Here is a 21,375-nt window from a genome sequence, read left to right on the forward strand (position 1 = left end):
TCTTGGTACATAGAGGAGTTTTTGGAAACATTGCATGTGTTTGAGCTACTCTAGGAAGTGACTGTTGCAGGTTAGCTCAGTGCCCTTCAATGTGCAATCATTGGAAAACAAAATGGATGATATACGATAAAGACTATCCTGCCAACGGGACATTAAAAACGAATATCTTATGTTTCATCAAGTTGTGGCTGAACGACGACACGGATAATATAGAGCTGCCATGATTTTCCATGCATCGGCAGCAAAGAGAAGCTACGTCTGGCAAGGCGGGGGGGGGGCGGGGTGTATTTGTCAATATCAGCTGGTGCGCAATGTCTAATATTAAAGGAGTCTCTTGCCTGAGGTAAGGTAGAGTACCTTGTGATAAGCTGTAGACCACACTATCTACCAAGAGAGTTCTCATCTATATTATTCGTATCCATCTATTTACCACCACAAACCGATGCTGGCACTAAGGCCGCACTCAACGAGCTGTATAAGGCCATAAGCATACAAGAAATTGCTTATCCAGAAGTGCCGCTCCTAGTGGCCGGAGACTTTAATGCAAGCAAACTTAAATCCGTTTTACCTCATTTCTACCAGCATGTCACATGTGCAACCAGAGGGGGAAAAAACTCTAGACCACCTTTACTCCACACACAGAGATGTGGGCAAAGCTCACCCTCCATTTGGCAAATCTGACCATAATTATATCCTTCTGATTCCTGCTTACAAGCAAAAATTAAAGCAGGAAGTACCCGATAATGCGGATACTGCGATACAGGACTGTTTTGCTAGCACAGACTGGAATATGTTCCGGGATTCATCCAATGGCATTGAGGACTATGCCTCCTCAGTCATTGGCTTCATCAATAAGTGCATCGACGATGTCATCCCCACAGTGACCGTACGTACATATCCCAAGCAGAAGCCATGAAGCCATTTTCTTAACCAACAATGCAGTTCAATAAAGAGTTAAGGGCTACTCTAAGAAGGACCGAGGACTACTACATCTGTTGTATTTGGTGGATGTGACAAATTAAATAAAGTTTGGTTTGGTTTGCTGCCCCCTCTCATGGAGTATGTTAAATTGAAGGCCTACCGGGGTACTGCAGGCTACCATTAGCAACTAAATTGTCCTTCGAAATTTGTCTGTATGTGATTTTAAAGTAATCGGTTCAAGGACATACATTTGGTGTACTAGGAGCAATTATTGATACCATGATTGTGTTCTGATAAAAACAATTACATCCATGAATATCGACCACGAACAAAGCCATTTCCCAATTCACTATAATGGGGGAATACTGCTTTCTGAAAACAATGCTTGCAGTACCGCCACAGATAGATGTGAGCATAGAGTAGAATATCTTTGTAACCATGGTCGGCCATCAACTTGAAATCCCCTATGTGACGTGGCAGTCGTTATTCCCTGGTTTCTAAACCCATAGGCGCAACATTGCGAGACTTCTGGAACGCGCGAAACAGACCAGGCTGGGTTTGGGATTTGAGAAGTCAAGGTAGCTAGCTATGGGGAATAATTATTCATTAGTTGTTAATTTTCTAGAAATCTAAAGCCACAACCTAGATTTGAGCCAATGTCTTAAGTGGTTGAATATTGCTAGATCAAATCCCCAAACTGACAAGGTAAAAATCTGTCTTTCTTCCCCTGAACAACACAGTTAACCCACTGTTCCTAGGCTGTCATTGTAAATAAGAATTTATTCTTAACTGACTTGCTAGTTAAATAAAGGTTCAACATTTTTAAAAACCTTGTAAAAGTGACAACTGGCACTTTTCGTCAACAACTTTATATCTAGTTAAATAAAGGTTCAATTTAAAAAATATTGAAGGAGTGCCTTTGATTTGACGCCCTGCACACGCTCAGTTTGGTGCGACCATTCGAAAATGACGTGTTTCTGCGCATGATTATTATTTATTTAGTTATATATACACTTTTTTTTTCATTGTACAAAATTATCAACAACTTACATCCCTACATCAAAAAATTCTAACAAAACACAGGTATAAACAAGTAAATACATACAATAAAATCAACTGTCTTGGTGTGCTTGGACCATTCTAGTTTGTTGGTGATGTGAACACCAAGGAACTTGAAGCTCTCAACCTGCTCAACTACAACCCAGTCGATGAGAATGGGGGAGTGCTCGGTCCTCCTTTTCCTGTAGTCCACAATCATCTCCTTAGTCTTGGTTACATTGAGGGATAGTTTGTTATTCTGGCACCACCCGGCCAGGTCTCTGACCGACTCCCTACAGGCCGTCTCATCGCTGTCAGTGATCACTGTTGTGTTGTCTGCAAACGTAATGATGGTGTTGGAGTCGTGCCTGAAAGTTGACCTGTTTAAAGGTCTTACTCACGTCGGCTACAGAGAGCGGGATCACACAGTCGTCCGGAGCAGCTGATGCTCTCATGCATGCCTCAGTGTTGTTTTCCTCTAAGCGAGCATAGAAGTGATTTAGCTCGTCTGGCAGGCTCGTGTCACTGGGCAGCTCGTGGCTGTGCTTCCCATTGTAGTCTGTAATAGTTTGCAAGCCCTGCCACATAAGACGAGCGTCAGAGCCGGTGTAGTATGATTCAATCTTAACCCTGTATTGATGCTTTGCCTGTTTGATGGTTAATCGGAGGGCATAGCAGGATTTCTTATAAGCTTCCGGGTTAGAGTCCCGCACCTTGAAAGCGGCAGTTCTACCCTTTAGCTCAGTGCGAATTTTGGCTGTAATCTATGGCTTCTGGTTGGGGTATGTACTTAGTCACTGTGGGGACGACGTCCTCGATGCACTTATTGATAAAGCCAGTGACTGATGTGGTGTACTCCTCAATGCCATCGGATGAATCCCGGAACATGTTCCAGTCTGTGATAGCAAAACAGTCCTGTAGTTTAGCATCTGCTTCACCTGACCACTTTTTTATAGACCGAGTCACTGGTGCTTCCTGCTTTAATTTTAGCTTGTAAGCAGTAATCAGGAGGATAGAATTGTGGTCGGATTTACCAAATGGAGGGCGAGGGAGAGCTTTGTACACTTCTCTGTGTGTAGAGTACAGGTGATCTATAATTTGTTTTCCTCTGGTTGCACATTTAACATGTTGATAGAAATTAGGTAGAACTGATTTTAAGTTTCCCTGCATTAAAGTCTCTGGCCACTAGGAGCGCCGCCTCTGGGTGAGTGGTTTCCTGTTTGTTTATTTCCTTATACAGCTGACTGAGTGCAGTCTTAGTGTCAGCATCCTTCTGTGGTGGTAAATAAACAGCCACGAAAGGTATAGCTGAGAACTCTAGGCAAATAGTGTGGTCTGAATTTTATCACAAGATACTCTACTTCAGGCGAGCAAAATCTAGACTTCCTTAGATTTTGTGCACCAGCTGTTGTATGCACAGAACACCTCCCCTCGTCTTACCTGTTTTATCTTGCCGGTGCAGCGTATATCCCGCTAGCTGAATATCCATGTCATTATTCAGCCACGATTTCGTGAAACATAAGATAGTACAGTTTTTGATGTCCCATTGGTAGGATATTCATAATCATACCTCGTCTAATTTCTTGTCCAATGATTGCACGTTGGCGAGTAATATTGACGGTAACGACAGCTTTCCCACTCGCCTTCTGCGAATCCTTACGAGGCACCCCGCTCTGTGTCCCCTGTACCTGCGTCTCTTCCTCTTGCCAATAACTGGGATGTTGGCCTTGTCGGGGGTTTGGAGAATGTCTTGTGCGTCCTGCTTGTTGAAGAAAAAATCTTTGTCTAATCCGAGGTGAGTGATCCTGATATCCAGAAGCTCTTTTTCGCCGTAAGATACAGTTGCAGGCAGAAACATTATGTACAAAATAAGTTACAAATAATGTGAAAAAAACACATAATAGCACTTTTGGTTGGGGCCCGTAAAACTGATGCCATTTAGTACCAGTATGCCATATAGTACCAGTCAAAAGTTTGATTACTCATTCCAGGGTTTTTCTTGTGTTTTTCTGTGACTGCTTCAATAATTGTTTTTATAAGAAATATTTATGGGAATTCTAAATTGTTTGCATAGTCAACTTACACACAACATTGACACACACACTTACCCCACCAGACATGCCACCAGGGGTCTTTTCAAAGTCCCCAGGTCCAGGACAAATGTAAGGAAACAGAATATTTTACAGAGCTATGAATGCATGGAACTCCTTTCCATCTTTAAAAGTTCAAGTGAACCGCAAACCTGGTTTCAAAAAACAAATAAATCAACACCTCATAGCACAAAGCCTCTCCCCCATGTGACCTACTTGTGTGTATGTACTGACATGTACAGTACCAGTCAAAAGTTGACACACCTACTCATTCAAGGGTTTTTATTTATTTACTATTTTCTATATTGTAGAATAATAATGAAGACATCAAAACTATGAAATAGTGAAGTAGCCACTCTTTGCCTTGATGACAGCTTTGCACACTCTTGGATTTCTTTCAACCAGCTTCATGAGGTAGTCACCTGGAATGCATTTCAATTAACAGGTGTGCCTTGTTAAAAGTACATTTGTGGAATTTCTTTCCTTAATGCGTTTGAGGCAATCAGTTGTGTTGTGACAAGGTAGGGGTGGTGCACAGAAGGTAGTCAGTCCTATTTAGTAAAATATCAAGTCCATATTATGGCAAGAGCAGCTCAAAAAGCAAAGAGAAATGACAGTCCATCATTATTTAAAGACATGAAGGTCTGTCAATCCAGAAAATTTCACCACCACAGGAAAGGAAGACAAAGAGTTACCTCTGCTGTGGAGGATAAGTTCATTAGAGTTAACTCCACCTCAGATTGCAGCCCAATAAATGCTCACTGAGTTCAAGTAATAGACACATCTCAACATCAACTGTTCAGAGGAGACTGTGTGACTCAGGCCTTCATGGTTGAATTGATGCAAAGAAACCACTACTAAAGGACCAATAAGAAGAAGAGACTTGCTTGGGCAAAGAAACACAAGCAATCGACATTAGACCAGTGGAAATCTGTCCTTTGAGATTTTTGGTTCCAACCGTATTTTTGTGAGACGCAGAGTAGGTGAACGGATGATCTCTGCATGTGTGGTTCCCACCGTGAAGCATGGAGGAGGAGGTGTTGACACAGTCTGTGATTTTATTTTATTTTATTCAAGGCACACTTAACTAGCATGGCTACCACCGCATTCTGCAGCAATACGCCATCCCAGTGGGACTATCATTTGTTTTTCAACAGGACAATGACCCAACACACCTCCAGGCTGTGTAAGGGCTATTTGACCAAGGAGAGTAATCAAATTTCATCAGATGTCCTGGCCTCCACAATCCCCAGACCTCAGCCAAATTGAGATGGTTTGGGAAAAGTCGGACCACAGAGTAAAGGAAAAGCAACCAGCAAGTGCTCAGCATATGTGGGAACTCCTTCAAGACTGCTAGCATTCCAGGTGAAGCTGGTTGAGAGAATGCCAAGATTGTGAAAAGCTGTCAAGCTGTCATCAAAGTGTGTCTATTTAACACTTTTGATTACTAGATGATTCCATGTGTGTTATTTCATAGTTTTGATGTCTTCACTATTCTACAATGTAGAAAATAGTAAAGTAGTAGTAAAGTAAAAACCCTTGAATGAGTGGATGTTCTAAAACTTTTGAGAGAGAGAGGTGTTTCTGCGCATGAGCTTAGCTAGCCAACGTCGCTATGACATCATCTACAAGTGTGATCGGGGATTTCTATTATCGAAGCAGTTTCTGCCTATCTTCATACCGGACTGTTTTTGCTAATATCTCTGCATGGGGTAAGGGAAGTTGCCATGGCAATTGTAATCTAACGTCACTTCCGTTTGTTTTAAAAACCTCAAACAGTATTTGCCGTCGTCCTGACTGAGGTAAATAAACTGAATGGAGAAAATTCCCGTTTCTCTCAACCATCACCTCACCACCCAAGAAGTGAGTTCAACAACCTAGCTAGCTCACAGAAACATTTCTCACCCAGGACCTCGAGACAATGGCTGAGTCTGTGCGCTCGAGCCTGCCGAACGGCGGAGCCGCATCGAGTCGACATGAGAAAAGTTTGGGGCTGCTCACAATCAAGTTCGTGACTTTACTCCAAGAGGCGAAGGACGGCGTACTTGACCTGAAAGTGGTCAGTTGTCGAAGCTTGCTTCTCCTCATATTTTTCACTATTTATGCAATGTTATGTCGGTGTTTTTCCCCCATCATCCAGCCAGAGAAATTGGTGTGAAATTGAACAAAGCCAAAGCAAGGTCTTGATTCACCAGTCATTCTTCTGACCAAATATCAGATTGTCAATGTGTTATAACGTCTCAAGGTCATTTAACAGTGAAGAATGTTGTCACATTTTTGTCTTCTACCAAGTTTGCTAGCTAGCTAGTTAGGTGCTGGCACACTTTCATTCTGCCAGTTTTCATTTCTATCAAATGCCTTAATTTATATCTCCCCACTTAAAGGCATATACCTAGCAAGGCAGCTAGCTTGTTGGCTCCATAGCTAGCTACCTGTTGTCATTGGTCCATAGCTATGAAATATTGTTTTCTGGACATGCATGTTATGCAACAACTTACTTAAACTGTTAATGGGACCAAGATGATCACAACTGGGCCACCTGGCCATCCCTACTAACCCCACCCCCATCAGTGTCTGTTTCCTGACAAGATTTCCTTCCTTTTACAGTGATTGTAATGATTGATTGATTAATGCAGAGTAGACTACTTCCACCTAACTTACTACCCACCTGGACAACCTGGCTATTTGAACTGGCTGTTTTCAACTCCTTCACTGATAAGGAGTTTGGCCATTTCCCCCTCTACTTGCGCGCCACAGCAGGCTGTTTACTCAGTAGGCAGGCAGGCTCCCTCCCTCTCCTTCCATTGTATGAAGTCTACTTAGTCTTCATGTGCCAAGTTTTGGTTGGTTTGTGCCAATTCTGAGGCTGGGGGGGTAGGCGTATATACACAGTACTCGGTAGTTTAATTCTACACAATAGAAAGCAGCTTCATCATTTCCACGTCTTTGCATGGGTTTTCATCCCCAATGTATTGTGACTGTACAGTTTTCCTCAAGATTAGTTTTCTCAGTAATGGTCTCTTCAGGTGTCTGTCAGTATTGTCTAGTTTTTAAACACGTCTGTTGTGTCCATTGACAGGCTGCAGACAGCTTGGCCGTGAGACAGAAGAGGAGGATCTATGACATCACCAACGTGCTGGAGGGAGTGGGCCTCATCGAGAAGAAAACCAAGAACATAATTCAGTGGAGGTGAGTTGGGCAGCCTGTTGTCTGCAGGGTCAGGGTGATTGAAGTCAGTCACTCTGGATGGTGTTAATTTCCATGCAAGACATAAGGGAAAGGAATGTGAAAAATCACTGCACATCCAAATGCCCTACACACACATTCTTCCATTCAAACTCCTTCTCTCATCCTGTCCAAGAGGGGAGAACCTGGGCTGCCAGACAGCAGAGGTGCTGGAGCAGGTGGAGGTGCTGACAGCTCAGCTGTGTGAGCTGGAGGAGCAGGAGAAGGAGCTTGACAGCCAGAAGGCCTGGCTGGAGCAGAGCATCAAACACATGAACGATGACCCCATCGCCAGCAGATATCCTTCAACATGAACTCCCTCGCACTGTGGGGGTGGTGGGGCACTGCCCCATTAGGTTGCATGTGTTACTGACCGTAAGTCACTCGAGAAACTCGTGTAGCTCGAAGTTTAGCGTGAATCATGCATTTATTGGTGGGACGTTAGTGAGAATTTGAGAAGAAGGATTCAGTCTTAAGACTGGGCTGAATTTTGGATTAGACGAGGTGAAATATGAGATGGGTCTTGTCTGTTTCTCTTACACCTGTGTTCTACCTCATCTATGCCGACAGTGATTATGTCCCTGAAAGGCCCCCCTACTTTTAACGATGAACTCAACGGAGGAAATCTGTTAAATGTAAGGATGGGATTACATACACGAGTGTAATTAGCATGTCAGTTCAGTTTTAGGCTCTTTGTTGTTTAATGCTCTTGGTCTAGTTTTTCCAGTTTACACGGATTATCACGTCAGTCTTTCCTGCTCCACTTCAGTCTCTCTCCCCATTTCTTTCCTTAACACCGCCCACGTATATGTATGTGACCCACGAGGACATCTGTGATGCGTTCAGCGGAGATACTCTCCTGGCGGTGGTCGCTCCCTCAGGAACACAGCTGGAGGTACCGGTGCCTGAAACGGTATGTCATGTGGTATGCTAGGGTGGATATTGGAACAAAGTTGTGCGCTTTATACCTATTTCACACTACTGAGCTAAGTCGAACCAAGCTAAGCCATACTGGGCTGGACTGTTTACGCATACACCAGAGTTGGTTGAACTGTACTGGAAAGGATGATGTGGAAAGAAACTATCCGAACCAGAACAGTTTGTTTTGGGTCGACACCATTTTATGAAAAGGCTATTTGGTCTACAAACTGTCCCCATGGTCTCCTAGGGTCAGAGAGGCCAGAAGAGGTACCAGGTGAATCTAAGGAGCACGTCTGCGCCGATCCAGGTGATGCTCATCAACAAAGAGTCTGGTTCCTCCAGACCCGTTGTGTTCTCTGTGCCTCCCCCAGAGGACCTGTCTTCTATGCCTACCCCACCCACCACCCCTGCGGACCTGCAGAGGTTCCCCCTGCCCTCTGACTCAGCCCATTTCCCCAGCCCTGTGACACACCACATCTCTGAACACAAGATGGCGCCACTGCGGAGGCACGATGAGGATCTTACACCCTCCTCCACCCCACCAGACATACACATGGGTAAGGAGGACTACTAGGCCATTCACTCAGGGCTTTCATCAGTTGTGAAGATATCCTACCAATTACTGGTGGTGATATCTTAGATTCCCTTCTGATTGCTACAGGCTAAGGATTTCAGTGACTTAAAAAAAAAAAAGATTGTTATTGTCATATCTGAAATCAACAACTGTATAGATGAGGGAGTAAGAGCAATGGGAAGTACTTGCAGCATCAAATCCCGTCATGCTCCAGACTAATGCCATGCTACTGTTTTGTCCCCCTTCCCCTCCTGTAGAATGCCACCCTCAGGCGACTACTGGTCTAGCAATGCAGCAGTTGGTCGGCATGCCAACAGGTGTCCAGCAGCAAGGGGTTCTGGGAGGACACTTGGGCCAGGAGCTCCAGTCCATGCTGGACATGGGCAGCCTTCTGAAATTAACCAACACAGGAGACCACATGAAGGAAGAGAGAGAGGGTGAGAGGGGGAAGTGTGCAGCCTGCTGAAACTAACCAACACAGGAGACTAGCTGAAGGGGGAGAGAGAATGTGAGGGAGCGGGGTGAGAGGGCAGGGGAGGTCTCTCCCTCAGGAGAGCAGCCTGAGGGAGGTCTGGAACTGGGAGGGTGGCCAACTGATTTGGATGTGGGCTTGTATTAAAATGGCTTTACTCCCTGTGTGGCGTACTTACAGAAATGTTTTCTGTGTTCTTTAGGTGTGGCTGACCTAATAGATGAGCTGATGTCTTCTGATGGTAAACATTAGGGCTGAGAGTCTAAAGATCCTATCTAGCTGCTCTCAATATTCTCTCTCCAAAGACCATCAAGATATACAAGTTTAACAGTGTGAGATTTGAGTTTTCTCCTCTCTCTATTTTGTGTTACAGTGTTCCCTCTGCTGCGACTGTCTCCCAATGCAGGGGTGGACTACAACTTCAACCTGGATGACAATGAGGGAGTCTGTGATCTGTTCGACGTCCAGATCCTCAATTACTGAGGGACGAGAGGGCATCATGTTCGTACAAACAGCGGGGTGTTTCTTTACTTTTCCCTAGCGTAGCAGAGGTTCTTCTGTCATGTTTAAATTTCCTCATTTAAGCCTACATTGAGTTATTAGTGCACTGCCTATTCTGCCAATGGTTGTACTCCTAATAATATCCCTTTGGCATCAACCCTAAACACCGACATTTTCTGAGTCCCTAGATATCAGCGACCTATTATGACCTCTTATTCCCAGCCGTCAGTCATCTCTAGCTATGGCTCTACCAGCCATTACTATCTGTCCAAATGTGAATTATGAAGAATGTAGCAGCTGAACCTATCTGCCAGAGGATGATGAGGATTTTATCCGCTGTATGACCGTAATTGGTCGCCCTTTGTTTATACCAGGAGTCACAGTGCTCAAATGGGGGTCCTGAGGGAAGTTTCTCATTCATGTGTGAGGGGAATACATCGAGAGTCCAGACAATAATACAGCCATACTTGAGTCAGGTGAAGGAAAACCTCTGCTACATTCTAGAGGAATATTACAGATAGCGAAGTGCCTGAGTGGATGCAGCCATGATGTGGGGTTGTTGGCTATCCAATGCACTTATTTAGATGCATCTCTACATCGTCTTTGTTTGGACGACCAAAGTATTTTCCACAACTGAATCGCGTTGCGTTGACGCCATGGTTTTTCTTTTTCTGTAGGTCCTTCTGATATTTAAACACCTCAAATAGTCATGTGATGGTGTTCGTTGCTGACATGGACACAGTTATTGACGTTTCCGGTCGTGGAGATGCTTGTTGATCCAGTGTGATTGTCTGTAATTACGTCAGGTAGTATTGATTCTCACTGACTCTTATGTCTTCCTCATCTCCACCATGCAATGTGAAGCGTCTTTCTGAACTCGATCTTACTCAGTCTTATTTAACTCGAGGCCTAACTGTATGGATGTTACTGTTTTGCTTTGTAAATGAATGTGACTGCTAATATTTTAGGCTTAAATATGTTATTTCCCTTAACTAGTTATATTTGAATAGATGTATAATAGAGTTTTTTTTTTTTTTTTACTTCAATGAAAGAAAATTATTCTTGGTTGTAGTTATTTTTGCAGGACTTGGAGCTGTTCAACTGCCTTATGATAATTTAACCTGCCGTATGACAATTGGTCTGAATTTTTATAGACCAGAATGGTGCCTTGTGTGAAGCGCTTTTTGTATATTTCTAGTTTCTTTTCCTAATCAAAGGAATATTGTTTTGTGATTTTGTTATATTTTGTATATTTGCACATTTTGTTGGACCAAAGTTTTATATTAAACACATTCAATTGCTGTGGGCTAATGGTCATGTACTGTTGTAATGAGTTCGTATGCAGTAGGTTGTATATTTGATTACCTGTCAATAACAGGAATGTTACCCTACCATAAACATTTTACTGATGGTAATAATAAACACCAACTTAAGTATACATTTTGAGTAAATGAATTACAAAATCTGGTCCATAGACTAGTATGACATCATTCATCTGTCCTTGCTTACTATACATTTTCTGGGTAAGAATGGTGTTTATTTGTTGACATTGTACAGAAAAAAAGTGTAAAAACAAGGCATTTCAACAACAAGCTCAGATGGTACCAGATTGCAACCAAAACATCAACACTGATACATCACTGAATAAAAAAAAATAAGCGGGTTAAGGGTCATGAACAGTCAAAATCATGTTTTTCACAAAATTGGATATTTGGATGAACATTTGATTAGGGTGTCAGCAAATACAATTAAAAGTTTAGACTAGTTACTGGCTAGCTAGGTCTTCAGCCTGCATGGAATAAAAAAGGAGGAGGAGTCTTTCAAAACTCTGACACAGTTGTCATGTCAACACATCTGTCGCTGCTGCTGTGAACCTCATCACAAGAGACATGCCGAATGGCAGATGTAAAAGATTTGACATTATTGATGCAATTTCAATGTTTGAGTTGCTTTGTGTATCACCAAATTAGCATGAGATGATTTTACTGCAACACTGCTCACTGCATCCAAGTTTCTTGACATGGGAATTTCAGTAAGTAAGATCCCTGCCCACAGCCTGTATTTTCAACATTTCTGGTAGAAAGAGTAGTTTTTCTCAAATTTTGAGCATTTCTATGCCAAGTATAGGGGATATTTTAGTCACTCAAAAGGCTATTTTACATGTGAATCAGAATAACTGTTCTGGACCTTTAACAACTAACAAGTGTTTAAATGCGGTCTCAATCTTGCTGCTCACTCGCAATCGGGTGAATTTCTGAGGTGGACAAGGAGCTGAATAATAAATGTACCTAACAGATTTCTTGATTTCTTTAGGGTGGAAAGAGTGGGGATGTTACTCAAAATTTTGTCCACAACAGAGGGTTTTGGCTAAGAGCATAGACTGATCATGTAAAAACTGTGTAATATACAGAGCAGATGCCTCAGGTTTTTTGAAAGGCTCACTGTTCTTTTGCAGGTGAAATAATAGTTCGATTTTTCCTACCACACTCTTAAAGCAAATGAAACATGTTGCAAACTGAATATTACGAACAATGTCTCTGGGTCTTCGGGTGATGCTGGTATTTAGTGTCTTTAGTTTTGAGACTGAGGGATTGACATTGTTCCCAGGGCTTACATCTTTAGAGATTCCTCTGATCCCAAGAATAGTACTTAAGAAAATAACACCCCAATAGAGTACTTCTGTTCTGGCACCGGTGCGTCAATCTAAGAAACATAATAAAACCCCCATCAAAATCTGTCAGTTTAAAATAGAGATATGTTATTTTTTGTTGTTGCGTGGGCTGCGTCTCAGTTAATTTCATCCGCCTATGTCGCCGTTCTGCATCTGCAGTAGACAGTGACAGAGCTAACAGGGCTGTTTGTCAGATCAAGATACATCACGAAAATTGGTCTTCTCACAAAAACGTCTTTAGTGTCTGAACGGTTTGGCCTAAAAACGAATATGACCACTCAATAGAAAGGGGAGACAGACTCTCACAAACACGTTTTGCTCTTCTTCCCCACGGGACTCGTCTAAAGGTAACCCATACAAATGAATGGAAGTATGGAGGTAGTTTTGTGCCCCAAAAATAATGTATATATATCCTGCGCCTTAGGACAGACACTTCAAAAATGTATTCCTTATGATACATTTTTTTACTTGTCTTTTTTTGCCATTTATGAATGTGTTATTCAATGCGTTTCAGGATAAAAAATCAGGATAAAAAATAAATGGAATGGAGCTAAGCACAGTCAAAATCCTGGTTCAGTCTACTTTCCACCAGACACTAGGAGATTAATTCACCTTTCAGCAGGACAATAACCTAAATCACAAGGCCAAATATACACTGGAGTTGCTTACCAAGAAGACCGTGAATGTTCCTGAGTGGCTGAGTTACAGTTTTGATTTAAATCTACTTTGATATGGCAGACCTGACAATAGTTGTCTTTCAATGATCAACAACAAATTTGACAGAGCTTGAAGAATTTTGGAAAAGAATAACGAGCAATTGTTGCACAATCCAGGTGTGCAAAGAAAGCTCTTAGAGACTTACCCAGAAAGACTCACAGCCGTAATCACTTCTACAAAGTATTGACTCATGGGTGTGAATACTTATGTAAATGTTATATTTCTGTAGCAGGTTAGGTGAAATGGGTTACATTTAGAATAAGGGTTAGGTGAAGGGTTAGCTAAGATGCTACAGTTGTCACTGACGCGACTCAAAAACATGCAACCTTTTGGATTGCTAGACGGTCGCAGATTACACCCACTCATCCTCCCTGACCAACCTCCCTAGTTTTGTTTCTGTCTAAAGTAACTAGACCATTTGTAGTTATCACGTCCTGGAGGTGGTCAAAAATACATATGATATGTCTTGTATGGCTCTGAGGTCAGGCTGACACACCCCACATAATGCAGCTGTTTTTTTAGAGAGTGGAGAAGATTGACCTGTTTTGGTAAGTTGTGGCTGACATTTGGAGGAATGAGTTAATGTGATTGTAATTAGCGGCACCACCCATCCCAGAGGACTGCTATTAGTAGGAGTAACTTACAACTTCAAATAGCCATTTTCTTATCTCACACGAATACAATGTACCCTGGCCCCACTGACAAGTGTGAACTCCCCAACATGCTAGGCCAATCGAGAGGGTGTGTGTGTTTGCGTTCTGTGCAACCCTATAATTTCGCTTTAATTAACGTCTGGAACTTGTCGTTGTTTTGATAGAAAAAGACAGGAATGTAAACACTTCCCTATCCCCGAGGTCATTGTCAACCACATGTCTGAGGACAAGGGCTGGTGTCAAAACAAAAATGTGGTTTCAAGATGCAGGGTAGAGGATGAATCTACTCGTTTTTTTTATGCTAGACCCTTTCTGATAACTGGAATGCGTCTCCTTAGCCTAATCCCATCTGTTTGTGCTGTTTTGTCACTTCCCCTTGACAATGACCATAGGAGCTGGCACGACAGCACATTTACAAACAGATCTGGGACCAGGCTAGCCCTTACCCTTCCCCTGGTTGGGCTCAATAATTCCATAGCAGCAGATATATAGTATTAATGATACTAAAGCATCTGGTTATACAGCACTGATAGCTTCTTAATACACTGAAGCAAGATTATGAATCAAATCTTTTAGCCAAGTGATTGCTTCCAGTCCTGCTGTGTTAAGGGTGAGCAGGCCTCCGCTGAGTTTGTAGATTGGACAGACTTCAAGAATGTGGTGCAGGGTTTGCGCCACCCCACAGGCATATGGTGGGCTTTCTTTCATGCCCTATTGGTGGCCGTGGCCAGTCCTGAACCTATTGAGGGTGAATCCCTCCTTCCCGGGGAGGTTGAAACCAGGGGGCTGTTGCGTGGGGGTGGGGATGAGGTGATTATTTGTCAGGTCCGGTAACTCCCATTGTGTCCAGGTCAGATGTCAGTTGAAGTCATCATTAGGTAGATCTTTCCAGACTGGCTTTCTTGAGGGGAGGCGGGTATTTGGTGGGTTGAGGAGGTCCTCATTCTATAAAAGTGCTAGAATCTCATGTGATACAAAGGTGTTAGCCAAAGAGATCCTCTCTCTCTCTCTCTCTCTCTCTCTCTCTCTCTCTCTCTCTCTCTCTCTCTCCCCCTCTCTCTTCTCTTTCATATGGAGAAGGTGCTGGTCTCCTGAGAGGCAGTGTTGTGAGAGTTGAAGGACATCTCCGTTCCTTCGTCCTCTCTCTGCTCCCCCCTTCTCCTCTTCGTCCTTTCTCCAAACGCCTTGGCTGTTTTCAGCGCATATTGTCTGAAGGAGGACCCTAGGAAGACATAGAGTAGTGGGTTGAGACAGCAGTGGGTCAGAGCCAGGCTCTCAGTGACCTGTGCCGCCCGGTCCAGGGCCTTACTCACACCACAGTGGGTCACCAGTGTGTAGACCGAGTCCATCGCCCGCCACATCTTCACCGCGTTATAGGGCAACTGGGTGACCACGAACAACCCCACCACGACCAGCAACACCCGGATAGCTCTCCGCCTCCTGCTCCTGCTCTCCTCGGGCAGCCGCCTCAGCACACGCCCCACGCCGGCGTAGCACCACATCATAACCAGGAGAGGAATCAGGAAACCCAGTAGGACCTCAACCACCTCCAGGCAGGCCTTGACCTCCCGGGCCAGACTGGGCGGGTAGATGGCCATGCAGACCCTCCTCCTGGAGGTCTCCCTTACTGTGGAGAACAGAAGATCGGGAAGACCCAGGAGAAAAGCCACAGCCCACACCCCTAGGCAGACCTTCCCACAGTGCGCCCGGGTGAAGACCCTGCCCAGCCTTCCCTGGTTCCTGCCCTCCGCTCTAACAGATGCTAGGTAGCGGTCCATGCTAACACAGGCTAGCAGCAGCATGCAACAGGTGAAGTTGATGGCGTAGCAAGCCGAGACCAGCTTACAGAGAGGCAGGCCCAGCTCCCAGCCCAGTGCCGCGTCTGCAGCCCAGAAGGGCAGGGTGAGGAGGAGGAGGAGGTCGGCTACGGCCAAGTGGGCTAGGAAGGCTTCCGTCATGCTTCTTCTCAGACATTTGTGGTAGGCGTACACAGCTAGCACCAGGGAGTTCCCGGCTAGCCCCACCACCACACAGGCTGCGTACACCACAGGGAGGAAGAGGCCAGCGAAGGAGCGCACATCAGCCTTCTCACACACGGTGTGGTAGTCCTCGTAGCTGTAGTTCAGGGTGAGGTTGTTGTGGTAATCATAGTCATCCTCTTCGGTCAGATCCATACTGGAGGAATATCTGTATCTGTAGGACAAAGCAGGAAGATTACGATGGAGCACTGGAAGTCAGTAGTACAGAGGGTCTTTAAAGGAATTCACCTTGTTCAACCCGGTCTGTGCATCAAATTCAGATCAAATTAAATTACATTGAACAAAAATATAAACGCAACATGCAACAATTTCAAAGATTTTAGTGAGTTACAGCTCATTTACTGGGAATACAGGTATGCATATTTTGGTTACAGATACCTTTAAAAAAAAGTTGGGGCGTGGATCAGAAAACCAGTCCGTATTTGGTGTGACCACCATTTGCCTCATGCAGCGCAACACATCTCCTTCGCATAGAGTTGATCAGCCTGATTTTGGCCTGTGGAATGTCCCCTCCTCTTCAATGGCTGTGCGAAGTTGCTGGATATTGGCGGGAACTGGAACGCGCTGTCGCACACGTCGATCCAGAGCATCCCAAACATGCTCAATGGGTGACATGTCTAGTGAGTATAAAGGCCTTGGAGGAAGAGGGACATTTTCAGCTTCCAGCAACTGTGTACAGATCCTTTCAACATGGGGCCTTGCATTATCTTGTTGATATATGAGGTGATGGCGGCGGACGAATGGCACGACAATGGGCCTCAGGATCTCGCCACGGTATCTGTGCATTCAAATTTCCAACCATAAATTGCAATTCTGTTTGTTGTCCGTAGTTTATGCCTGTCCATACCATAACCCCACCTCCACCATGGGGCATTCTGTTCACAACGTTGACATCGGCAAACCTCTCGCCCACACGACATCTTCCCGGTATTTACATTTTTTAACTAGGCAAGTCAGTTAAGAACAAATTCTTATTTACAATGACGGCCTTCTCCAGCCAAACCCTAACCCGGACAACGCTGGACCAATTGTGCGCCGCCCTATGGGATTCCAAATCATGGCCTGTTGTGATGCCTCTAACACTGAGATGCAGTGCCTTAGACCACTGCAACACTTGGGAGCCTAATTTACAGTTGAAACCGAGATTCATCAGTGAAGACCACACTTCTCCAGTGTGCCAGTGGCCATCGAAGGTGAGTATTTGCCCACTGACATTGGTTATGACACCGAACTGCAGTCAGGTCAAGACCCTGATGAGGATGACGAGCATGCAGATGAGCTTCTGACAGTTTGTGCAGAAATCATTTGGTTGTGCCAACCCACAGATTCATCAGCTGTCCTGGTGACTGGTCTCAGATGATTTTGTAGGTGAAGAAGCCAAATATGGAGGTCTGCCAAATTTTCTAAAACGACATTCGAGGCCGTAGAGAAATAAACATTTAGTTATCTGGCAACAGCTCTGATGCACATTCCTGCAGTCAGCATGCCAAGTGCACACTCCCTCAAAACTTGCGACATCGAGGGCCTCCCGGGTGGCGCAGTGGTTAACGGCGCTGTGCTGCAGCGCCGGCTGTGCCATCAGAGACTCTGGGTTCGCGCCCAGGCTCTGTCGTAACCAGCCGCGACCGGGAGGTCCGTGGGGCGACGCACAATTCGCGCACCAGCGACTCCTATGGCGGGCCGTGCGCAATGCGCTCTAACCAAGGTTGCCAGGTGCACGGTGTTTCCTCCGACACATTGGTGCGGCTGGCTTCTGGGTTGGATGCGCGCTGTGTTAAGAAGCAGTGCGGCTTGGTTGGGTTGTGTGTCGGAGGAGGACGATGGCCACCTTCGATGGCCACTGGCTCACTGGAGAAGTGTGGTCTTCACTGATGAATCTCGGTTTCAACTGTAAATTGGGCTCCCAAGTGTTGCATGACTTTCAACCTTCCTCTCTCCCGAGCTCGTACGGGAGTTGTAGCAATGAGACAAGATAGTAGCTACTAAACAATTGGATACCACGAAATTGGGGTGGCATTGTGTTTTGTGACAAAACTGCAGATTTTAGAGTGGCCTTTTATTGTCCCCAGCACAAGGTGTGTAATGACCATGCTGTTTAATCAACTTCTTGATATGCTACACCTTTCAGGTGGATGGATTCATTTGGCAAAGGAGAAATGCTCACTAACAGGGATGTAAACAAATTTGTGCACAACAATTTAGAGAAATAAGATCTTTGTACATATAGAACATTTCTGGGATCTTTAATTTCAGGTCATGACACATAGGAACAATACTTATTGTGTTTATATTTTTGTTCAGTATACACATTGAAATGGTAAGGCAAAAAGAAAGGAATGTTAACACCTCTATTTCCCTGAGTCATTGTGTGTGGGGACAACGGTTTGTCACACCCAAAGGGTGGGTGTCGAAACAAAATGTGGTTTTGAGATGCAGAGTAGAGCATGAATCTACTCGTCTTTTCATGTGAGATCCTTTCTGATAACTGGGATGCTTCACCAAGTTAGCTGGTCTCAATAGTGCACTTATTTATTTTAAATGCACCTTTCATTGAAAGTGCATTTACATTTTAACATCTCAATGGATTTTACAGTAAAACAGATACAGTAAAATAAAATGCAAGGCATAAAAAGCAAGAATTACAACAGGCAGAGAGTGATTATATGGAGACCAGAGACAAAGTTTGGGCCACAGTCACTTCACAATCACTTTGCTTTTTCCTCTTCTCAGTGCACAGTCAGAGGAAGATGACCGAATACACACACACACACACACACACACATTCCACGGGTCCAGGTGGAAACGCTATCGAAATTCCATTTGCTCAATCCATCCCAACTCTTTCCGTTGCGTCTTTTACCTCATGAGGTTACAAAATCATTGGGGGCTGTAAAATGTGTGAATGTGATCTAACGTCTTACTCATACAGGCAGAAAGGTGGGGTTAAACTCCTGTGTCTCATGGCTATCTAAGTGCATCAGGAGCATAGGTACCATAGAGGAGTTAAAAGAACCACAAATTAAATGTAATGTTATAGGTAACAGGTGTAATATGTGTATCATCCAGTAGGGTATGTGTGTGTTATGCCCATCCCAGACATTCTCACCAGTGATGGACCAATAATAACAGACACTAGAAATAAAGAGTTTCTCACCAAAACGTTATATATACATTTTCAGAAATGTTAGCTTTTAACAGATTGGTGTGTTTTTTCCGCTATCTAATCATAGCAGGAGGCTGTTTCTGTTTAAAATCTATCACTTGGTGGTTTCATTTCAGAGAGACAAATAATCATGTTTCTCCGCTAAATGCTATATATCCACCCCACTCTCAGAGAAATGAGTTGTACTGCTAGGTTTTTACACAGTCAAATGTAACAAATAACTACATTTTCAACAAAGGAATTAGCAAATGATACATTTGTGACATCGATATATATAAAATATATGATTTTATCAATACAGTAGTATGAGGTCTGCATGTAAAACATTTACATTTGACATTTTTGTCATTTAGCACCGTGTTTCCCAACCCAGGTCCTCAAGCACTCTGTAACACTGGACAAGCACACCTGATTCAACTTGCCAATTAATCATCAACCCCTCAATGAGTTGAATGAGGTGGGTTTGTCAGGGGCTACAACGAAACTGTGTACTGTTTGGTGTATTAGAGGACCAGGGTTGGGAAACACTGATTTAGCAGAGGCTTTTATCCAGAGCGATGTACAGTAAGTGCATTCATCTTAAGATAGCTAGGTGAGACAAAAACATATCACAGTACAAATATACAGGACACAAACATTCCATTTCAGCTGAAACAATGGGTACATAGCTTTTTGTACAAAAATCTATTCATAAAAAAATCAAAGTCATTTCTGATGAACACATACAAATTGGTGGATATAGCATTTCGGGAAATTAAATCAATCAATCAAGCTGAAAAACATTCACCTGGATTTACTCTACACATTTGGGGAAAGTATATGACATACATAGGGTGTCTTTGTTTCTTTATGCTGTATACCTGTCTCTCCACATCCAATCATATCTTCAGCCAATCTATAGTCAAATGCTTTTGCTCGCTAAGGAACATATCAACTACTAACCAGCTTCACAATGTCAACACCAGGAATACTTTTTCCACAAATAAGTAAGCCTTACCGCATCTGCTCGTCTCCTCTACTGCAGTGAGCTGTAGCTACTGGTCCGTATCCTCCGCTGTGCTTTTGGGAACTCTGACTCATAAGCACATCACAAGGAGGGTGTTATTTTTTGAGATTGAGGGAGAGAGAGAGAGAGAGAGAGAGAATGACAGAATGAGAATGAGAGGGGAGGGAGAGAGCGAGAAAAACACACCTAATTTGCTCAATCATAACAGAGTACAGCATTCCTACTAATATACAGTGCCTTGCGCAAGTATTCGGCCCCCTTGAACTTTGCGACCTTTTGCCACATTTCAGGCTTCAAACATAAAGATATAAAACTGTATTCTTTTGTGAAGAATCAACAACAAGTGGGACACAATCATGAAGTGGAACGACATTTATTGGATATTTCAAACTTTTTTAACAAATCAAAAACTGAAAAATTGGGCGTGCAAAATTATTCAGCCCCCTTAAGTTAATACTTTGTAGCGACACCTTTTGCTGCGATTACAGCTGTAAGTCGCTTGGGGTATGTCTCTATCAATTTTGCACATCGAGAGACTGAAATTTTTTCCCATTCCTCCTTGTAAAACAGCTCGAGCTCAGTGAGGTTGGATGGAGAGCATTTGTGAACAGCAGTTTTCAGTTCTTTCCACAGATTCTCGATTGGATTCAAGTCTGGACTTTGACTTGGCCATTCTAACACCTGGATATGTTTATTTTTGAACCATTCCATTGTAGATTTTGCTTTATGTTTTGGATCATTGTCTTGTTGGAAGACAAATCTCTGTCCCAGTCTCAGGTCTTTTGCAGACTCCATCAGGTTTTCATCCAGAATGGTCCTGTATTTGGCTCCATCCATCTTCCCATCAATTTTAACCATCTTCCCTGTCCTTGCTGAAGAAAAGCAGGCCCAAACCATGATGCTGCCACCACCATGTTTGACAGTGGGGATGGTGTGTTCAGCTGTGTTGCTTTTACGCCAAACATAACGTTTTGCATTGTTGCCAAAAAGTTCAATTTTGGTTTCATCTGACCAGAGCACCTTCTTCCACATGCTTGGTGTGTCTCCCAGGTGGCTTGTGGCAAACTTTAAACAACACTTTTTATGGATATCTTTAAGAAATGGCTTTCTTCTTGCCACTCTTCCATAAAGGCCAGATTTGTGCAATATACGACTGATTGTTGTCCTATGGACAGAGTCTCCCACCTCAGCTGTAGATCTCTGCAGTTCATCCAGAGTGATCATGGGCCTCTTGGCTGCATCTCTGATCAGTCTTCTCCTTGTATGAGCTGAAAGTTTAGAGGGACGGCCAGGTCTTGGTAGATTTGCAGTGGTCTGATACTCCTTCCATTTCAATATTATCGCTTGCACAGTGCTCCTTGGGATGTTTAAAGCTTGGGAAATA

General features: G+C 43.7%; 2 protein-coding genes across 3 annotated transcripts; one reads left to right on the top strand and one right to left on the bottom strand.

Annotated features, from left to right (window-relative positions):
- Positions 1-5,703: 5,703 nt before the first annotated feature.
- e2f5 (E2F transcription factor 5) lies at positions 5,704-11,048 on the top strand. 2 transcript variants are annotated; one of them, XM_021613013.2, is made up of 8 exons: positions 5,704-6,108; positions 7,129-7,238; positions 7,411-7,572; positions 8,079-8,187; positions 8,443-8,752; positions 9,027-9,206; positions 9,444-9,482; positions 9,648-11,048. In XM_021613013.2, exons 1-8 carry the CDS (start codon positions 5,971-5,973, stop codon positions 9,722-9,724), a joined length of 1,125 nt encoding a protein of 374 aa, XP_021468688.1. In that variant the 5' UTR covers positions 5,704-5,970; the 3' UTR covers positions 9,725-11,048. The 2 variants fall into 2 exon arrangements, with proteins under 2 accessions (XP_021468688.1, XP_021468687.1); XM_021613012.2 differs by having other exon boundaries at positions 5,706-6,108; positions 9,615-11,048.
- Positions 11,049-11,253: 205 nt separating this feature from the next.
- LOC110530161 (atypical chemokine receptor 4) lies at positions 11,254-20,178 on the bottom strand. Its single transcript, XM_021613011.2, has 2 exons — positions 19,983-20,178; positions 11,254-15,976 (listed from the first exon to the last, which is right to left on the bottom strand). The coding sequence occupies exons 1-2, from the start codon at positions 20,063-20,065 to the stop codon at positions 14,851-14,853; spliced, it is 1,209 nt and encodes a 402-aa protein (XP_021468686.1). The 5' UTR covers positions 20,066-20,178; the 3' UTR covers positions 11,254-14,850.
- Positions 20,179-21,375: the final 1,197 nt, after the last annotated feature.

The sequence above is a fragment of the Oncorhynchus mykiss genome, chromosome 8 (genome assembly GCF_013265735.2).
Source record: "Oncorhynchus mykiss isolate Arlee chromosome 8, USDA_OmykA_1.1, whole genome shotgun sequence".
NCBI classification, from domain to species: domain Eukaryota; kingdom Metazoa; phylum Chordata; class Actinopteri; order Salmoniformes; family Salmonidae; genus Oncorhynchus; species Oncorhynchus mykiss.

Bases quoted from the DNA above. Each gene is read 5' to 3' on its own strand.
- LOC110530161 (XM_021613011.2), bottom strand. From the start codon at position 20,065: ATGAGTCAGAGTTCCCAAAAGCACAGCGGAGGATACGGACCAGTAGCT. The intron at 15,977-19,982 runs GTAAGGCTTACT...TTTGTCCTACAG, and splicing joins AGAGGAGACGAGCAGATGCG to ATACAGATATTCCTCCAGTA.
- e2f5 (XM_021613012.2), top strand. From the start codon at position 5,971: ATGGCTGAGTCTGTGCGCTCGAGCCTGCCGAACGGCGGAGCCGCATCG. The intron at 8,188-8,442 runs GTATGTCATGTG...ATGGTCTCCTAG, and splicing joins AGGTACCGGTGCCTGAAACG to GGTCAGAGAGGCCAGAAGAG. The intron at 9,483-9,614 runs GTAAACATTAGG...TTTGTGTTACAG, and splicing joins TGAGCTGATGTCTTCTGATG to TGTTCCCTCTGCTGCGACTG.